At 41.3% G+C, this 22,950-nt stretch overlaps 1 protein-coding gene across 2 annotated transcripts in view; it reads right to left on the bottom strand.

The window, feature by feature from the left end:
- PHEX (phosphate regulating endopeptidase X-linked) overlaps window positions 1–22,950 on the bottom strand; it is a 211,781-nt gene that overhangs the window by 44,925 nt on the left and 143,906 nt on the right. For both annotated transcript variants that reach the window (XM_059157512.1, XM_059157511.1), the window contains exons 14-15: window positions 18,587–18,690; window positions 8,891–8,949 (exon numbers count right to left, since the gene is read on the bottom strand). In XM_059157512.1, the coding sequence (XP_059013495.1) occupies window positions 8,891–8,949; window positions 18,587–18,690 (163 nt within the window). The remainder of the gene's footprint in view (window positions 1–8,890; window positions 8,950–18,586; window positions 18,691–22,950) is intronic.

The following is a 22,950-nucleotide window of genomic DNA, read 5'->3' as shown; positions in this document are numbered from 1 at the left end:
GATGGAAACAATCTTCCCACCACACAGGTGAGGGTATGACATAATGCTGATAGATCCTCTAGCAACCATTACATTCTTCACCTTTTCATGTGGGCTCACATGTCTCAGTTCATGTAATTCCCACTTTTCCAATGCAGCAACGAACAGCATGGGGTACATGCTATCAGAGAAGCGAGGCTACGACTCCCAACTCTGCCATTTGCTCGCTGTGTGGTTTGTGGGAAGTGACTTTAGCCTCCCGAAACTCAACTTCCTCTTCTGTAAAATGGGCCCACCAGGCCAAGATCACAGAGCTACTGGGAAGATGTTAAAGTAACTGTCACAAGGCTGGGCCTGTGAACAGCTCTTAGTGAGGAGGAGCTGCAGAGAACACCGAGAACCTCCATTTTTATGGGAGTCCTTTGCGGCATCGCCGGACAAGTTACAAAACTGGCACACGTATTCCCACCGCATGCCTACCTGGGAGCCAGCTTTCGGGATCTGACTTAGCCACTCCCTACTCCAATCACTGTCACTGCCTGAATTTAGGCCTCTCCATCCTTCTCTTAAACCACTTGCCAAAATCCTAACTGGTCTAAGTGACCTCACTCTTTCTCTCCAAAGGATGCCACAAGCTTTAAGACAAAGGAAGAACCTCTTGTCGTCCCCTCTTCCTGCAGGGCCCACGCTCCCTTATTGGCCTAGAAAATGTCTTTTTCCTTTCACTGGCAACTCAAACATTGCCATCACTGTGAAGCTTCTCTTGATTCCCCCCACCCCCTACCCCTGATCAGCTACCCCTGCTCCGTGGCTCCCACGAAACACTGAATGCCCTTCCGCTGCACACTCACTGTGCCGTATAAATAACTGGTCATCTTTGTCTCTCTCAACTCCTCGAAAGCAAGAACTTTAAGAGCTAAAATTTATTGAACACCTGCTAAAAACCAGTCTCTCTTTCACTTACTACTATTACCTCTACTTTACAGAACATTATACTGAGGCTTAAAGATGTTAAGGCACTTGCTTGAGGTTGCAAGTTACTAGTGGCCAAGCCAGGATTCAACATCAAAGCCCACGCTCAGTAACTAGCATAATATATTACAGTATAAGACCTAGCAGCAAACTCAGTATCTAGCAAGCCGTAGTCTCTATTATTTCTCTTGCTGTGTAAAGAAGTGTTTCGAAACACAGTAGCTCCAAACAGTAAGCAGTTACTATCCCACCGTTTCTGAAACTCAAGAATTCAGAAACATTTTCTATGGGTGATCTGTCTCAGGGTTGCTCAGGAAGTTTCTGTCAAGATGCCAGCTTTGGCTGCCATCGTCTGAAGGCTTGGCCAGACTGGAGAATCTGTTTCCCAGACGGCGTGCACACGTGCTAATGGTTATGGACAGGACGCTTCCGGCCCTTCGCCTGCAGACCTCTCTGCCAGCTTCTTGAGTGCCCTTAAGTCATCCTTGCTGGCTTCCCCCCAGAGTGACCCATCCAAGACAGCAAGGCAGAGAAAACAACGTCTTTTGTGACCCAGCCTCGGACGTCATACTCCATCATTTCCACGGTATCCTACTAGTTACAGAGGTCAGCTTTATTCAGTGTCGGAGGGCACTACACACCAGGGTGAACATCAAGAATAATCAATGGGAGATCCATAAACGCTAAGTGAGTAAGTGGGAAAAAATCCTAACAATTGCTACGAGCGTCAGAATCTCTTCTAGATAATGAGAAATTTGGATAAGTTAACCACTTAAGTTTCCTCCCTTTTACCTCCAAAACCATTAGAAGACTATTCCCAAATTGTCCCCAAACAGAGTATCAAATGCATTCGAGGCTTTACTTCCATTAAATTCTGCTAGAGGCTACAGGTGAGTATTTGCTAACTTGGCTTCTACTTTATGGTTTTAGGCAGAGTCAACGAAGTATAAGAAATTCTCTCAGTTTGAAATATAATCGTTTCCTTAACAGCAAAACAAATCTATGTTTGATTTCAGGATTAACACTGTAGTTTGATGCCAGTGTAAGCCCAGCCTCTGGTCAAAGGCTTATCTTCTTTAGCAGAATATCTGTGATTAAACCCAGGTAACCAAATTCCTTGTGTATTACAACAAAAATAATAGTATCTTTGGTTTTAGCCCTCAGCCCGTACTTATTTCAAGCCAAGGTTTTACTGGCTTGCAATAATTCTTTAATATGATTTAAGACATAGGATGAGAAAAACCAATACTGAAATGAAGCATTTTATAGATACACATTGAGACTGAATACATGAAATGAACTTTATTCTAAAGACCAGTCCATGTCAGCAGAAATGAAAGCCAAATATGAGCTGTGCTCTCTACTGCCCTTGGTGCCACGACATGATTGGATCCGAATTAGTGTGTAAGCTGCGTCAGAGTACTCTTCAAGTCTCCCTGGGTCCCATCCACTTGCAGTGCTCTCTACCCGGGGTTGGCCAACTAGAGCCCATGTAGTTTTACTAAAAACACAGCCGTGACCATTTGTTTATGAACTCTCTATGGTTGCAGCAGCAGAGGTGAGAACTGACAGCAGAGAATGGATGGCCTGCAAAGCCAAAAACATTTACTATTTGGCCCTTTACAGGAAAAGTTTGACAATCCCTGATCTCTTCCTCTGGATGCCTGGCCTAACGTAAACTGTTACAAGCCCAAAAATGTGTATGCATGTTATATGCTGTTATAAAACATTTTATGGGAGGGGGGGTGTGAGAGAGTGTTATTGTTGATGTATGATATGCACATAGTAATGGCACAAATTTTAATGGTGGAACACGATGAGACTTTATACCCAGTGCAACCACCTCCCATATTGGGAAAATGATCCCTGTGGCCCCTCACAGTCAATACCCCCAGCAAAGGTAGCCATTGTTTCCAATTCCATCACTTAGATCCTTTTGCCTCCTCCTGAACCTTAGATGGCCGGAAGCATGCAGTGTGTCACTGAGCACTGAGGCAGTGGCCTTCTCCCATACTGCAGCATGGAGCGGTTTGTTCTTCATTGCTGTGTAATAGTCACTTATACGAATATACCATGATTTATCTACCAATTCTACTTGTGGATATGAGGTTCTCTCCAGGTTTTTGCTGTTATGAATAAAGCTCCTATGAACAGTCAATGTTCGTGTGTTTTGATAGGCATAACAACGGACTTATTTTATGAAGATGGAATTTCTGGGTAATAGGAGATACCAACAGGAAGACCAGTTGTGCAGGTATCACAAAGTTAGGAAAGGCCAAGTTCAGGCAACACTAACCCAGCCTCCTGGTTGTCCTCTTTAACCACCATATCAGTTCAAATATAATTAAATTCTGCGACAGCTCTTCTCTGTAACTCCTCCTATAGCAGACTGTACTCATTATTATGTTACACGGCACTCTGTCTGAAGACACTGCTCCCCAGCTTGACGAGGGTAGAAAAATAAGAAGCATGCCCATGCTGCAAAATTCTAACACTGAAATATGGCCACAAGTCATAGGGTTTCAGACAAAGGCAGGAATTTGCAAACAAAGAACAAACAAAAGCAGAACAAACCGAAAACCTATAGGCTTTTGTGTTTTCTACTTGAGTCTCTATAGCGAGCAGAAGTGGACTTAAGTGGCATAAATCAGAAAATAATAACGGAGACCGAATAAAATTCTCATAAATCATGTTACTAAGTATAGTTACGTCTTAGATGTGAAACCCAATTAAACAGATGGCCACATGCTGTCAGAATCAGCTCCTAATCAATAAAGATGTTCATTTCAGAAAATCACCTTAATTTTTCACTTCTTCAGTGAAGGAAAAAGAAGACAGTTAGGGGTTTGGGCAGGGGTGGTGGGGGGAGTCCTAACAAACCCAGTGGGGAAATGTCTCAAAAGGAGCTCCACCTGTCTTAATTTGTAGTCCAGAAAATCAGAAGAGAAAGAGAGAGAAAGTCACCCAAAGGATTCCTTGTCATCTTGCCTGGGAATGTAATTTACAATGAGAGCAAGCACTGGTCATTAGGAAAATAGAAACAGCTTGAATCTCTTAATTAAAACACTGCTTCAAATTGTTCATTTCAAAGCCCTCTGTTCCTGAGCTTTCCAGAAACCAATGGGTTACCCCGAAAGGGCTGTTTCTTCAGTAAACCTGTGATAGGATCAGCTCTTCCAGACAAGAAAAAGGCTGAGCAGGAGTGAATCCCAGAGGCAGAATATTATTAGGCATACTTAAATCCCCAAAGCAGCCGTAAGCATTCACTGACATTGGAAAATAAGCGTGAGAAGAATCTGTTAACAATCTATCTCAATGCCGCTAGATTGGGGAAAATGAAGTCTACCAATGCCAAGAGGTGGTAAAAACAAGAGTTGATGAAAACACTTCTGGACTTTGAAATACTCTCTTTGCCACCCATTTGGTGTTATCTGGTAGAGTTGAGTATTTGCACACTTTACAGGCCAGTAATTTCATTCCTAGTATACACCCTAAACACTCGTCTCAGGGGACATGAACAAGAATGTTCACAGTAGAGACACTGTTTACAAGCGCCAAACCCTGGGGTGGGGGAACACATTGGTCTGTCAACAGATAAAGTCTGTAGTACAAGTAAGCAATCTGAGATACAGTCATGCAATGAAATATTATACAGCAGGGAAAATGAAAACCCCACTACCACATGCTACATGGATGAATCTTAATAACATGTAGATTAAAAAAAGCAAACCGGCTTGACACTTCATGCAGTATGATACTATTTTATCATGCTATAAAAATAAACGAATGGCTTAAATTTCATTAAAAAAAGAAAATGATAACCATGAATATCAGAAAAGTAGTTACCTCTACAGTGAACAAGATGAATGGGATGGGGAGAAGCATGGACAGATGCAATGAGATCAGGAATGTTCTAGTTCTTGGTTGGGTGGGAGATTCATAGGAATATAATTTATATGTTTTAACATGTTACATATATTCTTTGGCATGTACCAAATATCACATAATAAAACATCTTTTAAAATGGATAATCTAGTCCAAATTTGGGCAGTTTCTGGACCCAGATGAACCCTGACTGGTCAGGTTTTATTCTCCGCTGGACCCAGTCTGATTCCTGCTGGTTTCTGGACCCCATCAAGTCTGAAAGCTCCTAACAGAAAAGCTGGGCAGCTGGGATCCAGGCTAAGAGAAGGACTTATCCACCTGCTCCAGAAACAGAAAGAACGCACTAGCTCAAGGAGCTAGGAAGGCATCTGCTTCAATTACCAATAAGCAAGTTGAGGAGCACTGTGAAGCAAGATCCTCGCAGCAACCCCAGAGAGCTCCTCGTGGCCAGAACTGAACACTCTTGAGCAATGACACAGAGATTCAGAGTATTGGATTAGAACCCATAGAATAAAATAAATACCCATGGGTGAATGGACAGTCCCTTCCTTAAAAGAGAATTCACAGCAATACAAATGCGGAAGGGAAGAAATGGAAATTTCCATTAGGCGAACAGTGCAGGGACACTCGTTGCTTACAGGTTTTAATAATGGATGCTAAAATCAGTGAGGGAAAGATTGGTGAGAAAGAGGATACATGCAGTCTCAGAGATATAGTTCCCAACATATTGCCACCTCTTCATCAGGGGGAACAGCAGCTTTATGGTGGACTAACCCAGCAGAATCCACCTTCCCCAGGGGATCGAGGGTCACGTCGCATCAACAGGAAGAAGACACACAGATAGCATAAACTTGATAATATGACTCACTAAGGATGACACAACATCACTTCTGTGACATTCGTGCCCCAAATGCGTTAGCTTCACTCTGATCATGTAAAAACACTAGACAAACACAAACTGAGGGCTCTTCCACAAACTAACTGACCAGTACTCTTCAAAGGTTTCAAAGTCCTAAAAGACAAAGACTAAAGAACTATTATACTCTGTAGGAGACTAAGAAGAAATAATGACTAAAGGCAATGTGGGATCTTGACAGGATTCTGAAACAGAAAAAGAACGTAATTGGCAAAACTAGTGACATTTCACTAAGGCCTTCAGTTTAATGGTGTTACAGCAATGTTAATTTTCTGGTTCTGATCATTGCACTATAGTTACATGTTAACATTTGGGTGGTTGACTAAAAGATAAACGGAAACTCTGTGTTCTGGCTTTGTAACTTTTTAGTAAGTTTAGAAGTAGCTCAAAATAAAAAGGCGGGGGCGGGGGTGGAGCTGGGTGGCTCAGTGGGTTAAGCATCTGCCTTCGGCTCATGTCATGATCTCACAGTCCTGGGACTGAGTCCCGCGTTAGGCTCCCTACTTAGCAGGGAGTCTGCTTTTCGCTGCCACTCTGCCCTCACCCCCTGCTCAAGCTCTCTTACTCTCAAATAAGTAAAATCTTTAAAATAAATAAACAAATAAAATAAAAAGGGGGGGTTAGAGCAAAGGATAATCTAAAGAATTGTACATTGCATAATAGGTTATTCCAACTATTATAATTAATATATAATTATTATTATAAATAGTAGTTAAAAGTTAAAATCTTAAATATCCTGGGGCACCTGGGTGGCTCAGTCAGTTAAGCGTCCAACTCTTGATCTCAGCTCAGGTCATGATCTCAGGATTGTGAGATCAAACCCCACATCAGGCTCCAGGCTCCATGCCAAGCATGGAACCTGCTTAAGATTCTCTCCCTCTGCCTCGACCCCTCCCTCCCCCACTCATTCTCGCTCCAAAAAAAATAAATAAAATAAAACAATATAAAATTAAAAAAGTAAAATCTCAAATATCTTTAGCTCCTATGTAACATATGGGTCTCAGTTCTCAGTTTGGAGCTATATGAAATCATCACGGTGCACATATACAGACACACACTGTCAATTAGACGGCAATGACACTGTAGGGAGAAGAAAGCAAGTCTTCATAATAATGAGTATTTCTATAGGAAGGAGTGACATTCAAAATATTCAAAATATTTAACAACTTATTTGATTATACAAATTAACATAGAAATCCAAAATTACCACCATCTGCTTGTTTCCTTCTATTTATTATGTTCTCAGACCAGTCCTTCAGAGACTGCCATTCCCAAAAGTGGCCACACAAGGGCGACTCTAACGAGCTGTGCCTGCTGGGAGTTGGCATTCAGAGCACCAGAGCTGTCCTGTCTGGCCAGGGAGCCCTGTTGGGATGAGGGCCAGCAGGGCGGACCTACAGAGGGCAGGCAGGGCCCCTCACCGAGAAGGTGGCATTCAAGCAAAGATTTAAAGGAAATGGGAGCATGAACCATGCAGATCACCTGGGGAATTTTCCAAAGCAGACAGCCTCTTGTGTAAATGCTATGAGAGAAGAGTCTCATGTTCTAGAAACAGGAGGGAGGCCAGTGTGGCAGGAACCAAGGTGACATAAGACAGCAGTAAGAGGCTTGAGGGCCATTACAGGTAGTTAGGCTTTTATTCTAAATGCAAAGGGAAGCTGATAACCGGTTCTGAGCAAAGGAGAGACCTGAGATGACTGTAAAACATCTTTAAATGTCTGCAATATTCGATTTAGAACAGCTTGAAGGGGAATACAGACGGAAGCAGGGAGACCAGTGAGGAGGCTATGGCGGGTACGTAGTGAGGAGGAGATGGTCCTGTGGCCAAGGGCGGCAAGTCTTTATAAGGTCCATCCCCCACATTCAACAAAGTGCACTGAGATTAAAAGTGTGAGATTAGATGTTATCACCACACGAGGGAGTAAAGACGAAGACCAGGAGAAATGCAGGAGGGAGGAGAGAGCACCAGGGCCTGAGCAACAACAACAGGTCACTGCCAACCTCAACTCAAATGTCTGTCGCTCTCAGGAATGTCTTCATACTTTCACTCGAAAAGCTATACCTCCAGACAATATACAGAAGTGTTTTTGCATGCTCTTCAACTTTTTTATATGGTATCATACTCGATATATTTTCCCCAGTTGTCCTTTTCCCCATACAACCAATATTTATGAACTTTATTCTCATTAATACCGGTTGCTCTAGGCTCTTCATTATTCACTGATACCTGGAATTCCTTTGGGTGAACATGCCACACTTGAGCCATGTTCCTGCAGAGGGACACAGAGGTCACTCCCCTTTTTCTGCTATTACGAACGACACCGGTATGAGCATTCTCACATGGGCCTCCTCAGGGAAGACCTCTTGGCAATAGTTCTCAAACTATGCAGAGTCACCTAGAAGCCTAAATAAAACAGATTTCTGAGCCCCACAGGGTTGTTTTTTTTTTTTAAATAGACTTAAGATGGGGCCCAAGAATTTGCATTTCTAACAAATTCCCCCACGATGCCATTGCCATTGGTCCCAAGACCACACACTGAGAGACACAGCACTGAGGCCCACGCCAGGAGTGCAAATGGTGGCCGGAGACAGGCATGGACACCTTGCCCTTCTCCAGGCATTGCCAACGGCTCTGCAAAGCTGGCGAATCGATTTACCTTTCCACCCGTGTAAGTACATGTGTCCCTGCTGCCAACACTTGGTGCTGTCTCATTTTTTATTTAATCTGATCTTTAGTTATTTTTTAAATTTATCATGGCATTTATAATTTTATCTACTCAACACATGTAAATAAAAGCAAGCTAAGACTTTACATCCTACGGCTTTTCTTTATAGCTAATCCCCTCAGGTTCTGTCATCCGCCCAGCTACCGCTTGTTCTTCCCATAAATCCTAGAAAAAGACATGGTTTGGACAAAATCATTAAGATCCTGTTGAAAGGAAAGTGGAAGCTTGCTCCTTTTCATGGCCAACTGCACTGTGTTTTACTTATTGCCTTTTGTTTGTTTGTTGACTCAATAAGGTGAAGGGAGAGGGGAAAATCTGGCACGTGGGGAGGGCAATAAAGAAATCATAGGGAGGGAAGGGTTCCTTCCACTCCGTGCCAGGTTAACAAGGAGACAAGAAGCTGGGTACTCACGGATCTGGTTGGTGGACGCACTGTAGAAGGCGTTGACGGTTGTTGGATTTGTGAACCACCTGTAGAAAGAGAAGCAAATACCACCAGGCAATCACCATGATCCATGCAGAAGGGCAGCAAGAATGAACACGACGTGGCAGGACTTATTAGCAAACAACCAGGGAACACTGGGGAAGTGGGGTGTATGGGCAACTTCTCACCTCAGTTTAGGGTTATTGCTCTGTGCAGTGAACAATGTCGTCCTGAATTGAACAGGGCTCAATGAGAATATATGATCATATGCCTGGTTATTCACTCCTCCTAATGTAATGGAAAACATCAGCACCGGTGCTTCTGAAATAGCTTTCAGGAGAAATTCTAGAATCTAGGAGGCTTTCCCCAGAAATGGAAAGAGCAACAAGCTGATGTTCGGTAAGACCTGCTCAGTGGGTCCATGGGACAGCTAAGTTTCTACAAGGCATCACCTCTGAATTGTCCTTTAGAGGTTTTAGACTGATGACAGCATAGAGACCCACATAGAGAGACATGACTAAAGCATGACCATGTTGCCCAGAGGGTCTGTGGGCTCCAGGCGCGAGTTCATGGATTTTTTTTTTTAAGATTTTTAGTTATTTCTTTCAAAGAGAGAGAAAGTGAAAGAAATCACAGAGGGAGAGGGAGAAGCAGACTTGCCACTGACTGAGAGGAGAGCCCGAGGAGGGGTTCGATCCCAGGATCCTGAGATCATGACCTGAGCTGAAGGCAGATGTTCAACTGTCTGAGCCACCCAGGTGCCTCTGAGTTCACAGATGTAAGCTCCAGATCTAAGGGCTCATCCTGCCTCTCTCGCTAAGTCGCCGGGTTGTGTTGCAATAGCTGCCCACCTTCCTGGGGTGTGGTTTTAACTATAAAATTTAGGTACTGCATTAAGAGGTCTTGGGAGTATTTTCCGGCTATAAAGAGCCTACATTCCATTTGAAATGCATACATTACTTAGTAGGGCTTGGCAAGTTTTTTTCTGTCAAGAGTCAGATGGTAAACATTTAGGCATTTTGCAGGCAAAGAGGCAAGAATCCAAGATGTTATATAGGTACCTCTAGCGTAGGAGCAAAGCTTCCACAAAATGATATTGATGAAATTAAAAATGTAATAACTGAGTACAATTTTTTTTAAAGACAGGCCATTATGAGAAGAATAGAATTCTTCTGGGGCAGAATAACATTTTTGCTTAATTGGGATTCAAGGTTAGTGCTTCCTATCTTCAATCGACTGCAAATATTTATCTCTCAGAATCACTCTGCATTCACGGGCCATACAAAAACAGGCGTCAGGCAAGATTTAGCCTCCAAGTTGCAGTGTGCGGACCCCTAATTTAGATGCCAGTGAGTTTCTGCCCTTTAGGATAAAAACCAAGCTATCTGAAGCTAAATTGTTCAAAATAAACTCGTATAAATCCCTTTGTGGAACAATCATTTTAGTAGTTTATATTTAATAGGAGAATTACAACAAGCTAATAATTTATGTCAGACTAATATGAAACTGGTAGGAAATCCAAGTGTTGATTCTTGTTGATCCACACATACCTTCTCCATATAAAGAAGTCTACAAATAGGTCATGGTGTTATTCTTATTAGTGGTAGTAGCAGCGGCAGCAAACCTTCACTGAGCACTCACAATGCCCTAAGCATGCCCTATTCCTCAGGTTTTCTTCCCCACAGCAACTATAGAAATTATTGGCCTATCTCACAGACGAGGACAGTGAGACTTAAGCATTACATAACTGCATAAGGTCCGGTCTGAGTTCAAGCCAGTTTTTTTTTCCCCCCCAAACCAGTTCTCTTAAACATTGTATCCTACTGGACACATTCCTGGATATCAAGAAAACGAGTGCCTCCTCTAGTCAAAACTGAAACCTATACTCCTTTCCATAAAATGCGTACTCTTTGCCTTCAGGTTTAAGAATAGTATTTCAATAAGCACTAGTGTTTAGCAAACAACCCTACTGACTGGTCTACTTTCTTGAGGAAGTAAGTGAAGGCAAAAGCCCCTTCAGTGCCCTAACGTCACTCCCTATAGTAGGTAGAATTAGGGCTCCCCAAAAGATGTTCATGTCCTAATCCCTGGATCCTATGAATAGGATACATTACATCCCAAAAAGGACACTGCAAATATAATTAAGGGTAAAGTTCAAAACAGAGAGATTACCCTGGATATCCAGGTGGGCCCAATCTCTCACTAGTCCTTAAAAACTGAGACTATTCCTTGGCTGGAATCCAGAGATGCAATTGAGGAAATCAGATTCCAAGAGTCAAAAGGATCCGACATGCTGTCGTTGGCTGAGATGTAGGGGCCATCATGCAAGGACCAGAGAGAAGTCTCGAGAAAGGAACAGCAGCTCCCAACTGACAGCCAGCAAGGAAGTAGGGATGGCAGTTCTAGAAGTACCAGGTGGAGGAGGTGCCAACATCTCGGCTCAGAACTGAATTCTTCCCAGAGTCTCCAGCTACAAGCCCAGCCCACTGACACTTCAATTCCAGCCTCATGAAACCTGGATCTAAGAAAGCAGCGAAGCCATCCTGTACTTCTGACCTCCAGAACTGTGTTTTGAGTTATTGTGTGTTTTGAGCTGCTAATGTTGCATTAGTTTGTTACAGCAGCAACAGAAAATTAACACATTACCCAAAGAACCCAGCATTTCTATGCCTGAAGTTTGAGTCAAGACAGGAGAATCCAGGTGCCTCTGAACTTGGCCTCTAGATGACACTGGTCCGAAGCATACTATGCACCAAAGATGATGTGTATTCCTAGAGCTCATCCCTTCTCTTCTCCCCCTCCCAACCCCCCCTTTCCTTTAGCCAACAATCAACTTGCAAAACATGAAGATAAGGGTCCCTGCACGAAAAATGTTTTTAACTGCTGATGGACAAAGGTGGACAAAACAAAGAAATCAAACGATCAGGTGGGGCCCGATGGGGCCTCTAAAGCTTCAGCAGGAGTGGCTGAAACATCCTATTTCATACACATGATCTCACCTCTCCTGACTTCCCATTGCTCTTGCTATCTCTGTGCTATGTCTGGAGTCTTGATTATACCCAGAGCTGATATTAAGTTGCTGCACCAGTACATCCTAGCACTTGCAGGCACTAGTATTTCTTCTCATTGGTCAGTGCCCACGCCAAATCAGCCATTAAATATGGCGTCTATCTGCCTCATTATAGCCAAGTTTATTATACATTCAGTTTTACTATTCTCTAATATAAGGCTACCAACCCTGGTTTTAATATGTGTTTATAATTTTTTTCACATTCCTCCCATTAAGAAGTGGAGCCTAAATTCCTCTCCTCTGGATTATGGGCTAGCCTTGGTGACTCGGTTCTACAACATAAAATGCAATGGAAATGACACCACAGGACTTCCCAAACTAGGCAATTTAAAGGCAGTACAACCTCCCCCCTGGTGTACAAACACGCTCCCTTCCGCTTCTCTTTCTCAGGAACTTGCCCTTTGATGCTTCTTGCCCAATCAGCATGCTGTGAAGAAGCCCAGTTCGCAAAGCCACAGGAGGCGCTCCAGCCAACAGCCATCATCAGCCACTAGATGTGAGAGAAGCAGCCTCCCCACGACACCAGTACCAGCCACTCTCTGACTGCAGTTACATGAAAGACTGGAAGCAACAGCCACCCAGCTGAGCCCAGTGCTGGCCAGAGCCACAAGACGGGATGAGAGAGAGAGAGAGAGAGAGGGAAATCTTGTTGTTTTAAGCCTCTAAATCTTAGAGTGGTTTGTTACACAGCAGTAAATAAATGAAACATTGAAAAGTTGGTTGTCCATAGATTACATTGTAGCCACTGGGTTGAATTTTCCCATAAAGATGTTTAATTTGCCCAACATGACCGTCTTTTAAAGAACTGAATTGGAATTAATTTAAATGAGGTTCTCCACAGTCCCCACCACCCCCTAGCATTTATACTCAGGAAGGTCACCATTTGCTAACTGACTGAGCCTGGAAAGTGTATGAGTTCATGCAAATTATCTCCCAACAAGATTTTAAGCTCCTTATGGGCTAAGACTATTGTCTAGTGGCATGCACTGAACAGAAGATCAGTACATCTATTTAAATGACTGTATTGCTATATATACATCTGCTTGAATAAAAAGTAGCTTTAAATTCAAGTGCTTCAAATTCTTCTTACCACTACTTTGGGATGTTCTGTGTTTGGGGAAGGATTTGATAGAAAAGGTATGAAGAAGCCTCATATAAATTTCAAAGGGAAACTATATGGGGATGAAAAGATCCTGGACAATGGAATACACAAAAGGGGTATAATAATAATAATGAAATACAATTGTCTAAAGACAAAGACATTGGTACCCTAATTTCTACGGACCATATAAAAGAGATGTACACATCAGGCTAAAGTTTGACATTTTACCCATCAACTCTTAGAGATAGTTGCAGGAATGGCAAAACCACAGAATATTTATTGCCTTATTTCTAATATCCTATAGAATATATCCTTCCCATTTCATAGATAATGCTTTTGCAAACAAAAATTATGGGCAAAACCATAATTTGTATAGACATTTCGTGTATTTTTACGTATTTTTAAAAGTTATTTATTTTTACTTATTTTAGAGAGAGAGAGCAGGGGGTCGGACAGAGGGAGACGGAATCTTGAAGCAGGCTCCCTACTAAGCACTGAGCCCAATGCAGGGCTCAATCCCAGGACCCTGAAATCAATGACCTGAGCCAAAATCAAGAGTCAGCCACTCAGCTGACTGAGCCACCCAGGCACCCCATATTTTTAACATATGTTTGAAAAGATAGAGAAAGAAGACCCAGCCAAATGAGAGTGAGTTAATAGGGAAGCTGACTTAAAGTCATTTCTGTCAATGAGAGGGGACGCTAGAGGGAAAGAATTACTTCTGATTCAAGCCAAGCAGTAGACTAAATCCTCTATTTTTAAGCAATCTGATGAAGTGACAATTCTGAGAACCAGCCCCTAAATATGCACCTTCAGGGATGACCACCCAATTAATTCCATTCTTGCTGACATTTCCCACTGTGCTAGAAACTTCTTAATACACATTAGTTCAGCTGAAATGAATTCCACAAGAATGAAAGATAAAGGGTATTTATCTCCTATACCCACAAAGAAGCAAAACGGTATTTCAGGGCTTTGTGGAAATAAAATCATGACGTGCTGTTCAAAGTAAACTCGTGTAGTGGAGCTACTCCCAAATCATCCCCACTAGATTAACCCATCAATTTTCAAAACTAAAAGATGTCAATTAAAGCCAATGTGTATCACAAAGCTAAAATTTCCTACGATGCCTGAAAAGGAGCAGCCCAAAAGTTCTTTTAAAAAACTAACTATCCTATCACTTTACTACACAAAGAGGATCTCCAATTTCTTAATGTTGCTTTCCCTGAAATACACGTATGGTCTGAGGAAAGAAGAATTAGTACTACTGAGAGGCGCCTGGGTAGTGCAGTCAGTGAAGCATCTGACTTGGTTTCCAAACAGGTCCTGATCTCTGAGTCACGAGACAGAGCCCTGGATCAGCCACTTCACTCTGCGCAGAGTCTGCCTGAGATTTCTCTCTCTCTGCCTCTCCCTCTGCCCCTCCCCTCTGCTTGCACGTGCACTCACTCTTTCTCTAAAATAAATAAAATTTAAAAAAAAAAAAACTGTTAGTGCTATCGCACTGATTTTCATTGCTAGATAGATTTTCCAGAAACATTAACCAATTTAATGTCCTTGTGAAAGAGGTATTGCAACAGAGAAGAAAACTACCCAAGATCACACAGTTCACCTAAGTCCACAAAGTCAGCCAGCATTTTTCTAAAGCATAAATAAAATATTAGAAATAGTCAAGGCCATTAGATTAGAATCTGACAGTCCATCAGTATTTTAGGATGATGTTAAAGAGGACACATTTAGGGATTTTTCAATTAGCAACCTGGGCCTTGCTACACAGCCAAATGAAAAACGCATTTTGAAATTAAAGAATTACTTTGACAGCATCTCTAATATTGAGAAGCCCAAAGCCTGAAAATTCAGAAAAATACTGGTGACAAAAATACCTTGAATTTTCCACAAATTCCAAGAAGAGTTTGAACTGATCTGAAGTAGATCTGAAAAGGAACCAGGATGATTCACAGAGATCTGTGACGACCATACTACATGTAGATGGCTCATCAGGATACTGGAAAACATTTGCTGAACTTGTCAGATTCAAGAAGCTACTTTTAGAAGCCTACATCTAAAATGTCTATTGAATAACTGAGGTTAGGAATGAAGCAGGAGAGATGGACGGAGAGATGTTGGGATGACAGGAGAGAACCAAGGACAGTGGAACACAGAGCTTTAATGCAGCTTCTGTCATTTCCAGAGATGTATGAAAGCCTTCTAGCCTCCTCTGTTCTTTTGATTGGAGTCAGGGATGGGCAGGGGAATAGTTCAGCTGTAGGCCCCCTCCTCCAAGTCCAACAATTGTAACTAACTTTGTGGGTATGTGTTGTAGGAAGGCTAGAAGGGCAAAGGGCAGGGATTGGTAGGTGGCAGCCATGGGGAAGAAGGACAGGCAGTAATCACGGCTTAAACCAAGGGTTGGTACACTTCCTAGAGTTTCTACAGTCTAGAAGAGAGCAGAGAGTTGGAAGGGAGAGTAACAAGAGACCCAGAGTATAAAAGGTCTGGAGACCAGAATATCAGCCAAGGTTAAAAAGTGGTCCATTAAAAAAAAAGAAAAAAAAAAAAGTGGGCCATGGGATCCAGGTTTCCAGCTAGAAGGATATTAAAAAGTCAGCAAATACTTTCCATAAAAATCAAGAATAAAACTGGACAAAATCACAACAAACAACCACTTTAGGGATCTGGGAATTAATCATCAAAGCCAACAACACACTGAAAAATGTTTATTTTGAAAAATTGCTAGAACTTAGGAGTAAATATAATAGAAGTCTGTGGCCTTCTTGCCAGGGGCTGCTCCCACCCTTCCCAGCTTGGCCAGTGAGAACTTATTTCTATCAGGAGAGGTAAGGTAGTGGCACCTGGGTGGCTCAGTCGGTTAAGTGTCTGCCTTGGCTCAGGTCATGACCCTGGAGTCCTGGGATTGAACCCCACATCGGGCTCCCTGCTCAGAAGGGAGCTTGCTTCCCCCTCTCCCTCTGTCCCTGCTTGTGTTCTCTCTCCCCATGCCTTCTCTGCCAAAGAAATTAATTAAATCTTAAAAAAATAAAAGGTGGGGCTGGCTGGAAAACCAGCAGCTTCGCTGCCACAGGGGGTGGACTTGATTGGGAGTGGAGGTGAAAACCTTCAGCTTTGTCAGCTAAAAGTGGCAACCTTGGTGGAAAACAAAAAGGAATACCCACAGCTCCACGAGCCTGAAATTACAGTTCCCACTGGGAAGATGGTCAGACAAGCCAAAAATTTAAAAGGGAGATCTTGAAAATGAAAGAGTCACAGAAGGTGAGATCAGCTCACTCTGTACCCACGGCTGACTGGGACACTAGGCACGTACACAGGGGAGACGAGAGAGCCCAGTGGCAAGCAGACTTTGAGGCTGATGGAGAAAGGTAGTTGCAGCCCCCGAACAGATCAACAGGCAGAGAGCAGAAGCCCTACAGACTCAAGGTGTCTGAGCACAAGGTCTGCCCCAATCCCTGGCTGAGCGCTAAGCTATGCACAGGGAAACCTCAAGTAAGAGAAACTAAAAAATAAAAAAAATAAGAATTTTAAAAATGAGCAGAGACATCCACGGCTGCATACTATGGGGGAGATAGATTCTGCCGTCTAAAAGTTACTTTTTTTTAAGATTCTATTTATTTATTTGACAGAGAGAGAGAGCACAGGTAGACACAGTGGCAGGCAGAGGAAGAGGGAGAAGCAGACTCTCCACTAAGCAGGGAGCCCAATGTGGGGCTCGATCCCAGGACCCCGGGACCATGACCTGAGCCACCCAGGCACTCCTAAAAGTTACTTTTTAAAAAGCCCCAGAAAAATAAATCAGAATCCACAGTTGTTACCATATATTATCTGAAATGTCATTTTCAACAACAAAAAAATTATGCTATGCAAAGAGAGAAAAGTGTTAGGAAAAAAAAAGTCAATAAAAACTGACAGAGCAAAGCCAGGTATTAGATTTAGCAAAGATCTGAAAGCAGCCATTATAAATAAGTCCAAAGAATTAAACTATATTCCAAGAATCAATGGTAAATAGAACGAAAATGACTCAACCAGTAGAAAATCATGGGGCACGTGGGTGGCTGAATCAGTTAAGCATCGGCAGGGTCGTGAGTTCAAGCACCATGTTGGGCTCCATGCTGAGTATGGAGCCTCCAGAAAGAGAAGAGAAGAGGAGGGGAGGGCTGAGGAGGGGAGCGAAGGGGAGAAAGAGGAAGAGAAAGAGCGGAAGGAAAGGAAAGGATGAAGGGAAGGAAGGAAGGAATAGAAAGAAGAGAGGGGAAGAGAAACAGAAACTAAAAAACAATCAAAGGGAAATTCTGAAATTGCAAAGTACAATACCCAAAATGAACAAACAGAAATCTAAACCTCACACGTAACACTCTGTCAAGTATATTGTCAAGTAATCAAATTTTTGAAAAAGTAATCTAAACCTGAGCTGAAGGATTTCTCAACTGTAAGCCTCTTATTCATTTGTTAAGTGGGGATGGTGTTATTTATTAATAGTACCCATGCCTCACAGAAATGAAGAGAGGATACAATTAGTTAGAACAGGTAAAGTACTTCCTAGCACACTGTGAACATAATAATTTTAGCTGCTATCAGTTATCTTCATCATACATATTTTGCTAGGGAAGGACATCATGACTGCCCCCGTTCCAGAAAGTTCCTCGGGAAGATGTCTTACCTAGGGAGACAGTCCCTGACAGGCAGCTGGGAAGAAAGAGGGTAAATCCTAACTTATACTGGAGAAAAATAATACAGCCAGCCATTCTCTGACACTTATTACTTTGATAAAAATCTCCTAGTTACTTCATAATTATATAACTACTTCTACATTTGTAACTATACTGTATTTTTTAAGCATTTGTTCTTTTTTAAGATCTTCGCAAGTTTCTACTTGAGTGTGAAATTCTAGGCAAACTTGTTTTCTATATACATATATTCATACCTACATCGAGAAATGACTTAAACATCTGTATCCTAATAAGCCCTCTTACATCGTTTTGGTACTAGGAGTGGGGCAACCATCATCAGAACGGAGAAGTGATTCATATCATATCAGAAATAAGAGTTATCAAAACCTAACATGCTTTGGCCGAACCAAGGTAACCTGCCAGCCGGCTACTTTGACCAGGGGGGATTACCCAGGTTGACCCACCAGCATACTTATTTCTTTCCCTTTCGGGTTTTTATGTTTTTTTTGTTTGTTTGTTTGGTTGGTTTGGTTTGGTTTGGCTTGGTTTGTTTGTTGTTGTTGTTGTTTATTTGTTTTGTTTTTTAAAGATTTTATTTATTTGACAGACAGAGATCACAAGTAGGCAGAGAAGCCGGCAGAAAGAGAGGAGGAAGCAGGCTCCCTGCTGAGCAGAGAGCCCGATGCAGGGCTCGATCCCAGGATGCTGGGATCATGACCTGAGCCAAAGACAGAGGCTTTAACCCACTGAGCCACCCAGGCACCCCTTGGTTTGTTCTTTTTGTTTTGTTTTGTTTTGGTTTTTTTGTTTGTTTGTTTGTTTTTACTCACTCTGTTTTTGGAACCGCTTTTCGCAGCCAGAAGAAATCAGACTGTGCTAAGTACTTGCGGGTTTGCAGGACATTGCCAAAGTAGTCGGATTCTGAAAACTTGATCTGAATAAAACAAACCACAACCATCATTGTTCTAAGTGCAGATAAAAGAAACAAAGTCTGAACAAAGTCTTCAGCACACAAACGAGCAACCAACAGAGAAGCTACACTCCTCCGGACACCTCTCAGCCATCACCAGTTAACCCAGTATCCACAGCGCCATGGAATTTAATCTCCGTGATTTTCTTTTACAAGAAAAAGTCCCCAAATTGATATGATTATTTCTGGATCATGGTAAACAACAAGAGATGTTGTAGTAATTTATGATGCATTTCATTTGCTTTATAATTGAAAAATCTACTTTAACCTTTATAGGACATATCCTCTTAGGTTTAAAATTTCTTGGCTCACACAAGTCCTTTATCTTTTCTGAAATGTGTTCATTTATTTGTCACATAGGTTCTTCTAATAACATTCAGTTTAGTCAGCTGAAACCTCATTTAGCTTATAGATGATGATTTAGTCAAATGTTAAGATCCAATTTACTGTAATCAGCATTTGTTCATGAAGGGAAACAATGCAAGTGGTTCGGAGATTTATTTCTCCCACTAAGCACAATGGAGTCAATGGAATCATTTCATTATTAACAGAATTTGTCTCTTACCACTCAAAAAATTCTCTGGTCTCTAAAAATTAATGAAACTACAGAGGCAAATCATAGATTACAGCTTGCATAGAAAAACAGAAACTTGATGCATCACAACAATTTGTGTATTAAAATAGGGAGACAGACATAAATGACTCCTGAGTTACTTTTCTTTTTTTGGAAGGAGAATGGTAAACAGCTGGAATTCTCTAGGCATTCTATCTACAAAACAAGCAGTACTTAACCTAAATATTGCAAATAGTATCTGCATAACAGTAAAAGCAATGGGATGTAGTGATGGCTAATTATTTGGTTTGAATATACCTGGGTGGCTCAGTCAATTAAGCATCTACCTTGGGCTCAAGTCATGATCTCAGGGTCCTGGGATCGAGCCCCACATCAGGGCTCTCTGCTCAGCACAGAGTCTGCTTCCCCCTCTCACTCTCCCTCTGTGCTATCTCTCTCTCAAATAAATAAATAAATAAATAAAAATCTCTAAAAATATATACTACTGTGGCAAATAAAATTAAAATACATGTTTGAATAAGCAAATAACCAAGAGTAACCAAAGTCTTACTAGTTGTAAGTTTTTAATAAATTTAAACCATACTCTTCTAAAAGGAAAAAATTAAAATATAGCAAATACATGTATGTGAAATCCACAAGCATTACATTATAAATATGAATACATGCATAGCAACTTGATGGCTATAGATTTGACAGTCATCTATATGCTGGCCAACATCTGGCTCACATTCATCTCTTCCCTAACATACGAAGGATACTCATTATATCTGTGGAGTAACTTTTGTTAATGATTCATCTTGCTCTTTCCAGAGGTCAGGCCAAAATGTAAAGGAAGGAGCAAAATAACTAAAGGCACAGGGAGAAAGGCAAGAATGCAAATATCGATTCCTGGCATCTTTGGTGTTCTACCTGACCAACCAGCTATAAAGACAGGACTTTAAGTTGTCCCTCCTTCAAGCCTCTTAGCGGAGTGGCTAATAAATAATTTGAGGTATAGTTTCATAGTGGAAAATAATACAGCAGTTTAAAGAATGGTATATATGCATGAATATGAGATAATCTCAAAAGCAATGCTGAGTGAATAAGGCAAACTGTATGTATGAGAGAATTTAAAGTTTTAAATCATGTAAAATGATACTGTATGTTGTTTATGGACACATACCCATATAGCAAAAGCATAAAGAAATACATGGAAATAATAAACACTGAATTCCAGATAACATTTATATTTAGGGAAGGAGGTAGGCAGGAAGAAAGGACATTACTAGATCAAGGTGGATTACAAAAAGAATATCCGATGTATCTTGCTCATTTCAAATGTCTATGTGCATTATAAAGCTAATACAACAATGTTTAGTATTTGTTAGAGGTGTTCCAAATAGGACTTTACAAACTCTTCCAATGTTTGAAATGCTTCAAAATAAAATCCTATAATTGACTGTATTTAAAAATAGAAGTTTAGGGGCGCCTGGGTGGCTCAGTGGGTTAAGCCGCTGCCTTCGGCTCAGGTCATGATCTCAGGGTCCTGGGATTGAGTCCCGCATTGGGCTCTCTGCTCCGCAGGGAGCCTACTTCCTCCTCTCTCTCTCTCTGCCTGCCTCTCTGCCTACTTGTGATCTCTCTCTGTCAAATAAATAAATAAAATCTTTTTAAAAAAATAGAAGTTTATAGTCAACCTCAGAAGAAAGAGAGTAAGCTCCTTGTTTTAGCAAGCAGCCTTAACCAACATCCTAATGCATTCCTGGGTCATATAGTTAAAAGATGTGTCCACTGTTCAACCCTTAGCATTTTTTTTTTAGCTTTTGTTCCCAAGACAGCTCTGACAGATCCTTCAGAATATGAGTGCAACTGATGAAAAATTCAGATTCACTCTTGGGTTCACAACACTTTCTGGGAAATTCTCTCAAAGGAATTACCTTTATAAATATTAACTTTTCTTTTTGGTAATATCAGTGGGGTCAGTTGTTACTTTTGGAAGAGTTTGCTAATTGTGATACTTTCCTGTTCAATTTGAAAAAAAAAAAAAAACAGAAACCTTGATATGCAGGTAGTTCTATAGGTATTAAATGGAATACCATCCAAAAATTTCCTTAAAAAGAAGAGTACCAAGTAAAAATATACTTTAAAATAAATAAGATCCTACCATTGCCTTTAAAATAATCATGGGGAGCAAAACTCAGAGGCAAGTAATTACAATTAGCCAATGGCGTATCTATGTTTAGAAGGGCAATTTTAAGGTTATTTTAATTATTAAACAGAATATATGCTATTTCTCAGCCTAATTTAATTGATCTATTCCATTTATTTAGTGGAAATCATGGGTAATAGGGGACAAAATTTTACTTCTTCCTGTGATACCGGTTAAGTGTTTGTGGGTAGGGAAGGACTAGCCCCTGTTATTCCCAAATAATAGATGGGGAAAAGAGCTGAGGAGATTATGGAACTTGGCAAAGCCATACAGTTCAAATCATGAGTTTCCTAACTGCAGTGTTTCTTTCATTAATCCTTATAAGGAAAACCGTGATTAGACAAAAACAGTACAGGGTGGGTGGCTCAATGGGTTAGAGCCTCTGTCTTCAACTTGGATCGTGATCCCAGGGTCCTGAGATGGAGCCCTGAATCGGGCTCTCTGCTCAGCAGGGAGCCTGCTCCCCCCCCCCACCGTTCCCTCTTCCTCTGCCTGCCCATCTGCCTACTTGTGATCTCTGTCAAATAAATAAATAAAATATTTTTTAAAAACAGTACAAGGAAGGAGGAGGCAAAGGTAAGAATTAAGGGTGGGAGAAGAAGCAGTGACTAAATAAGTGATGGCAGTTTACTTAACATCATACAGCTGTTAAAATAATGCTAATTTGTCTAGGGAAGTCAAGACCAAAACAACGGGTTAATGGTAAAGGTCAATAGACAAAATTATGTATGTGTCAATTTCAGCAATATAAAAACAGAAAGGCAAGATAACCATGGTGAAATAGAAGTATGTATTATTATGTTCTAGTACCATTATGGGTGCTTTTTCATGCCTTTTCTCTATTTCCCAAATTTTCCACCATGTGATAATACTTTGATAAGTGTAAATATTTCAACAGGCCCTTGAACAAAAGGAGAAACAACCATGAAACCCAGCTACCACTGGGAAAATTCCACTTGTGGAGACAGCAACAAGAACAAATGCACATGAATATTTGAAAACCACCTGTAATCTTCAAAAAAAAAATGCTTAAACCCTGAAACAGACCATAATTGGCTTGAAAGCCTCTTGTCCTACCCATTACTGGTGAAAATGTAGGTCAAGTTGATAATGACTTTCAATCACTTACATCTCCTGACTTATCAACTGGGTGATCTCTGGGAAACTCATTGGGGCTCTTGTTGTCATATCCTAGGAATAGTTGTCCAGATCCTAAAATTCAGGGGAATCTGAATTTCTCCTCCTGGAAATCCTATCCAGCATATGAAGTACCAAGTGTCACAGACTAAAGGTATAAAGGGATAAAGCTTTTACGACCCCTCAAAGGTGAGGAACGTGTAGTAAGGGCAGAACAAGAAAATGCTTGTAGCTTCTCAGTAGAATAAGTACATGTTGATAAGATACTACGTGAGCCAACAGGAGAAAGAGATTCTAGAATACTTTTTAAGTTAAAACCATTTAA

The sequence above is a fragment of the Mustela lutreola genome, chromosome X (assembly GCF_030435805.1).
Source record: "Mustela lutreola isolate mMusLut2 chromosome X, mMusLut2.pri, whole genome shotgun sequence".
NCBI classification, from domain to species: Eukaryota; Metazoa; Chordata; class Mammalia; order Carnivora; family Mustelidae; genus Mustela; species Mustela lutreola.
Note: the sequence above shows the minus strand (reverse complement) of the source record. Positions and strands in the feature narration are given on the sequence as shown.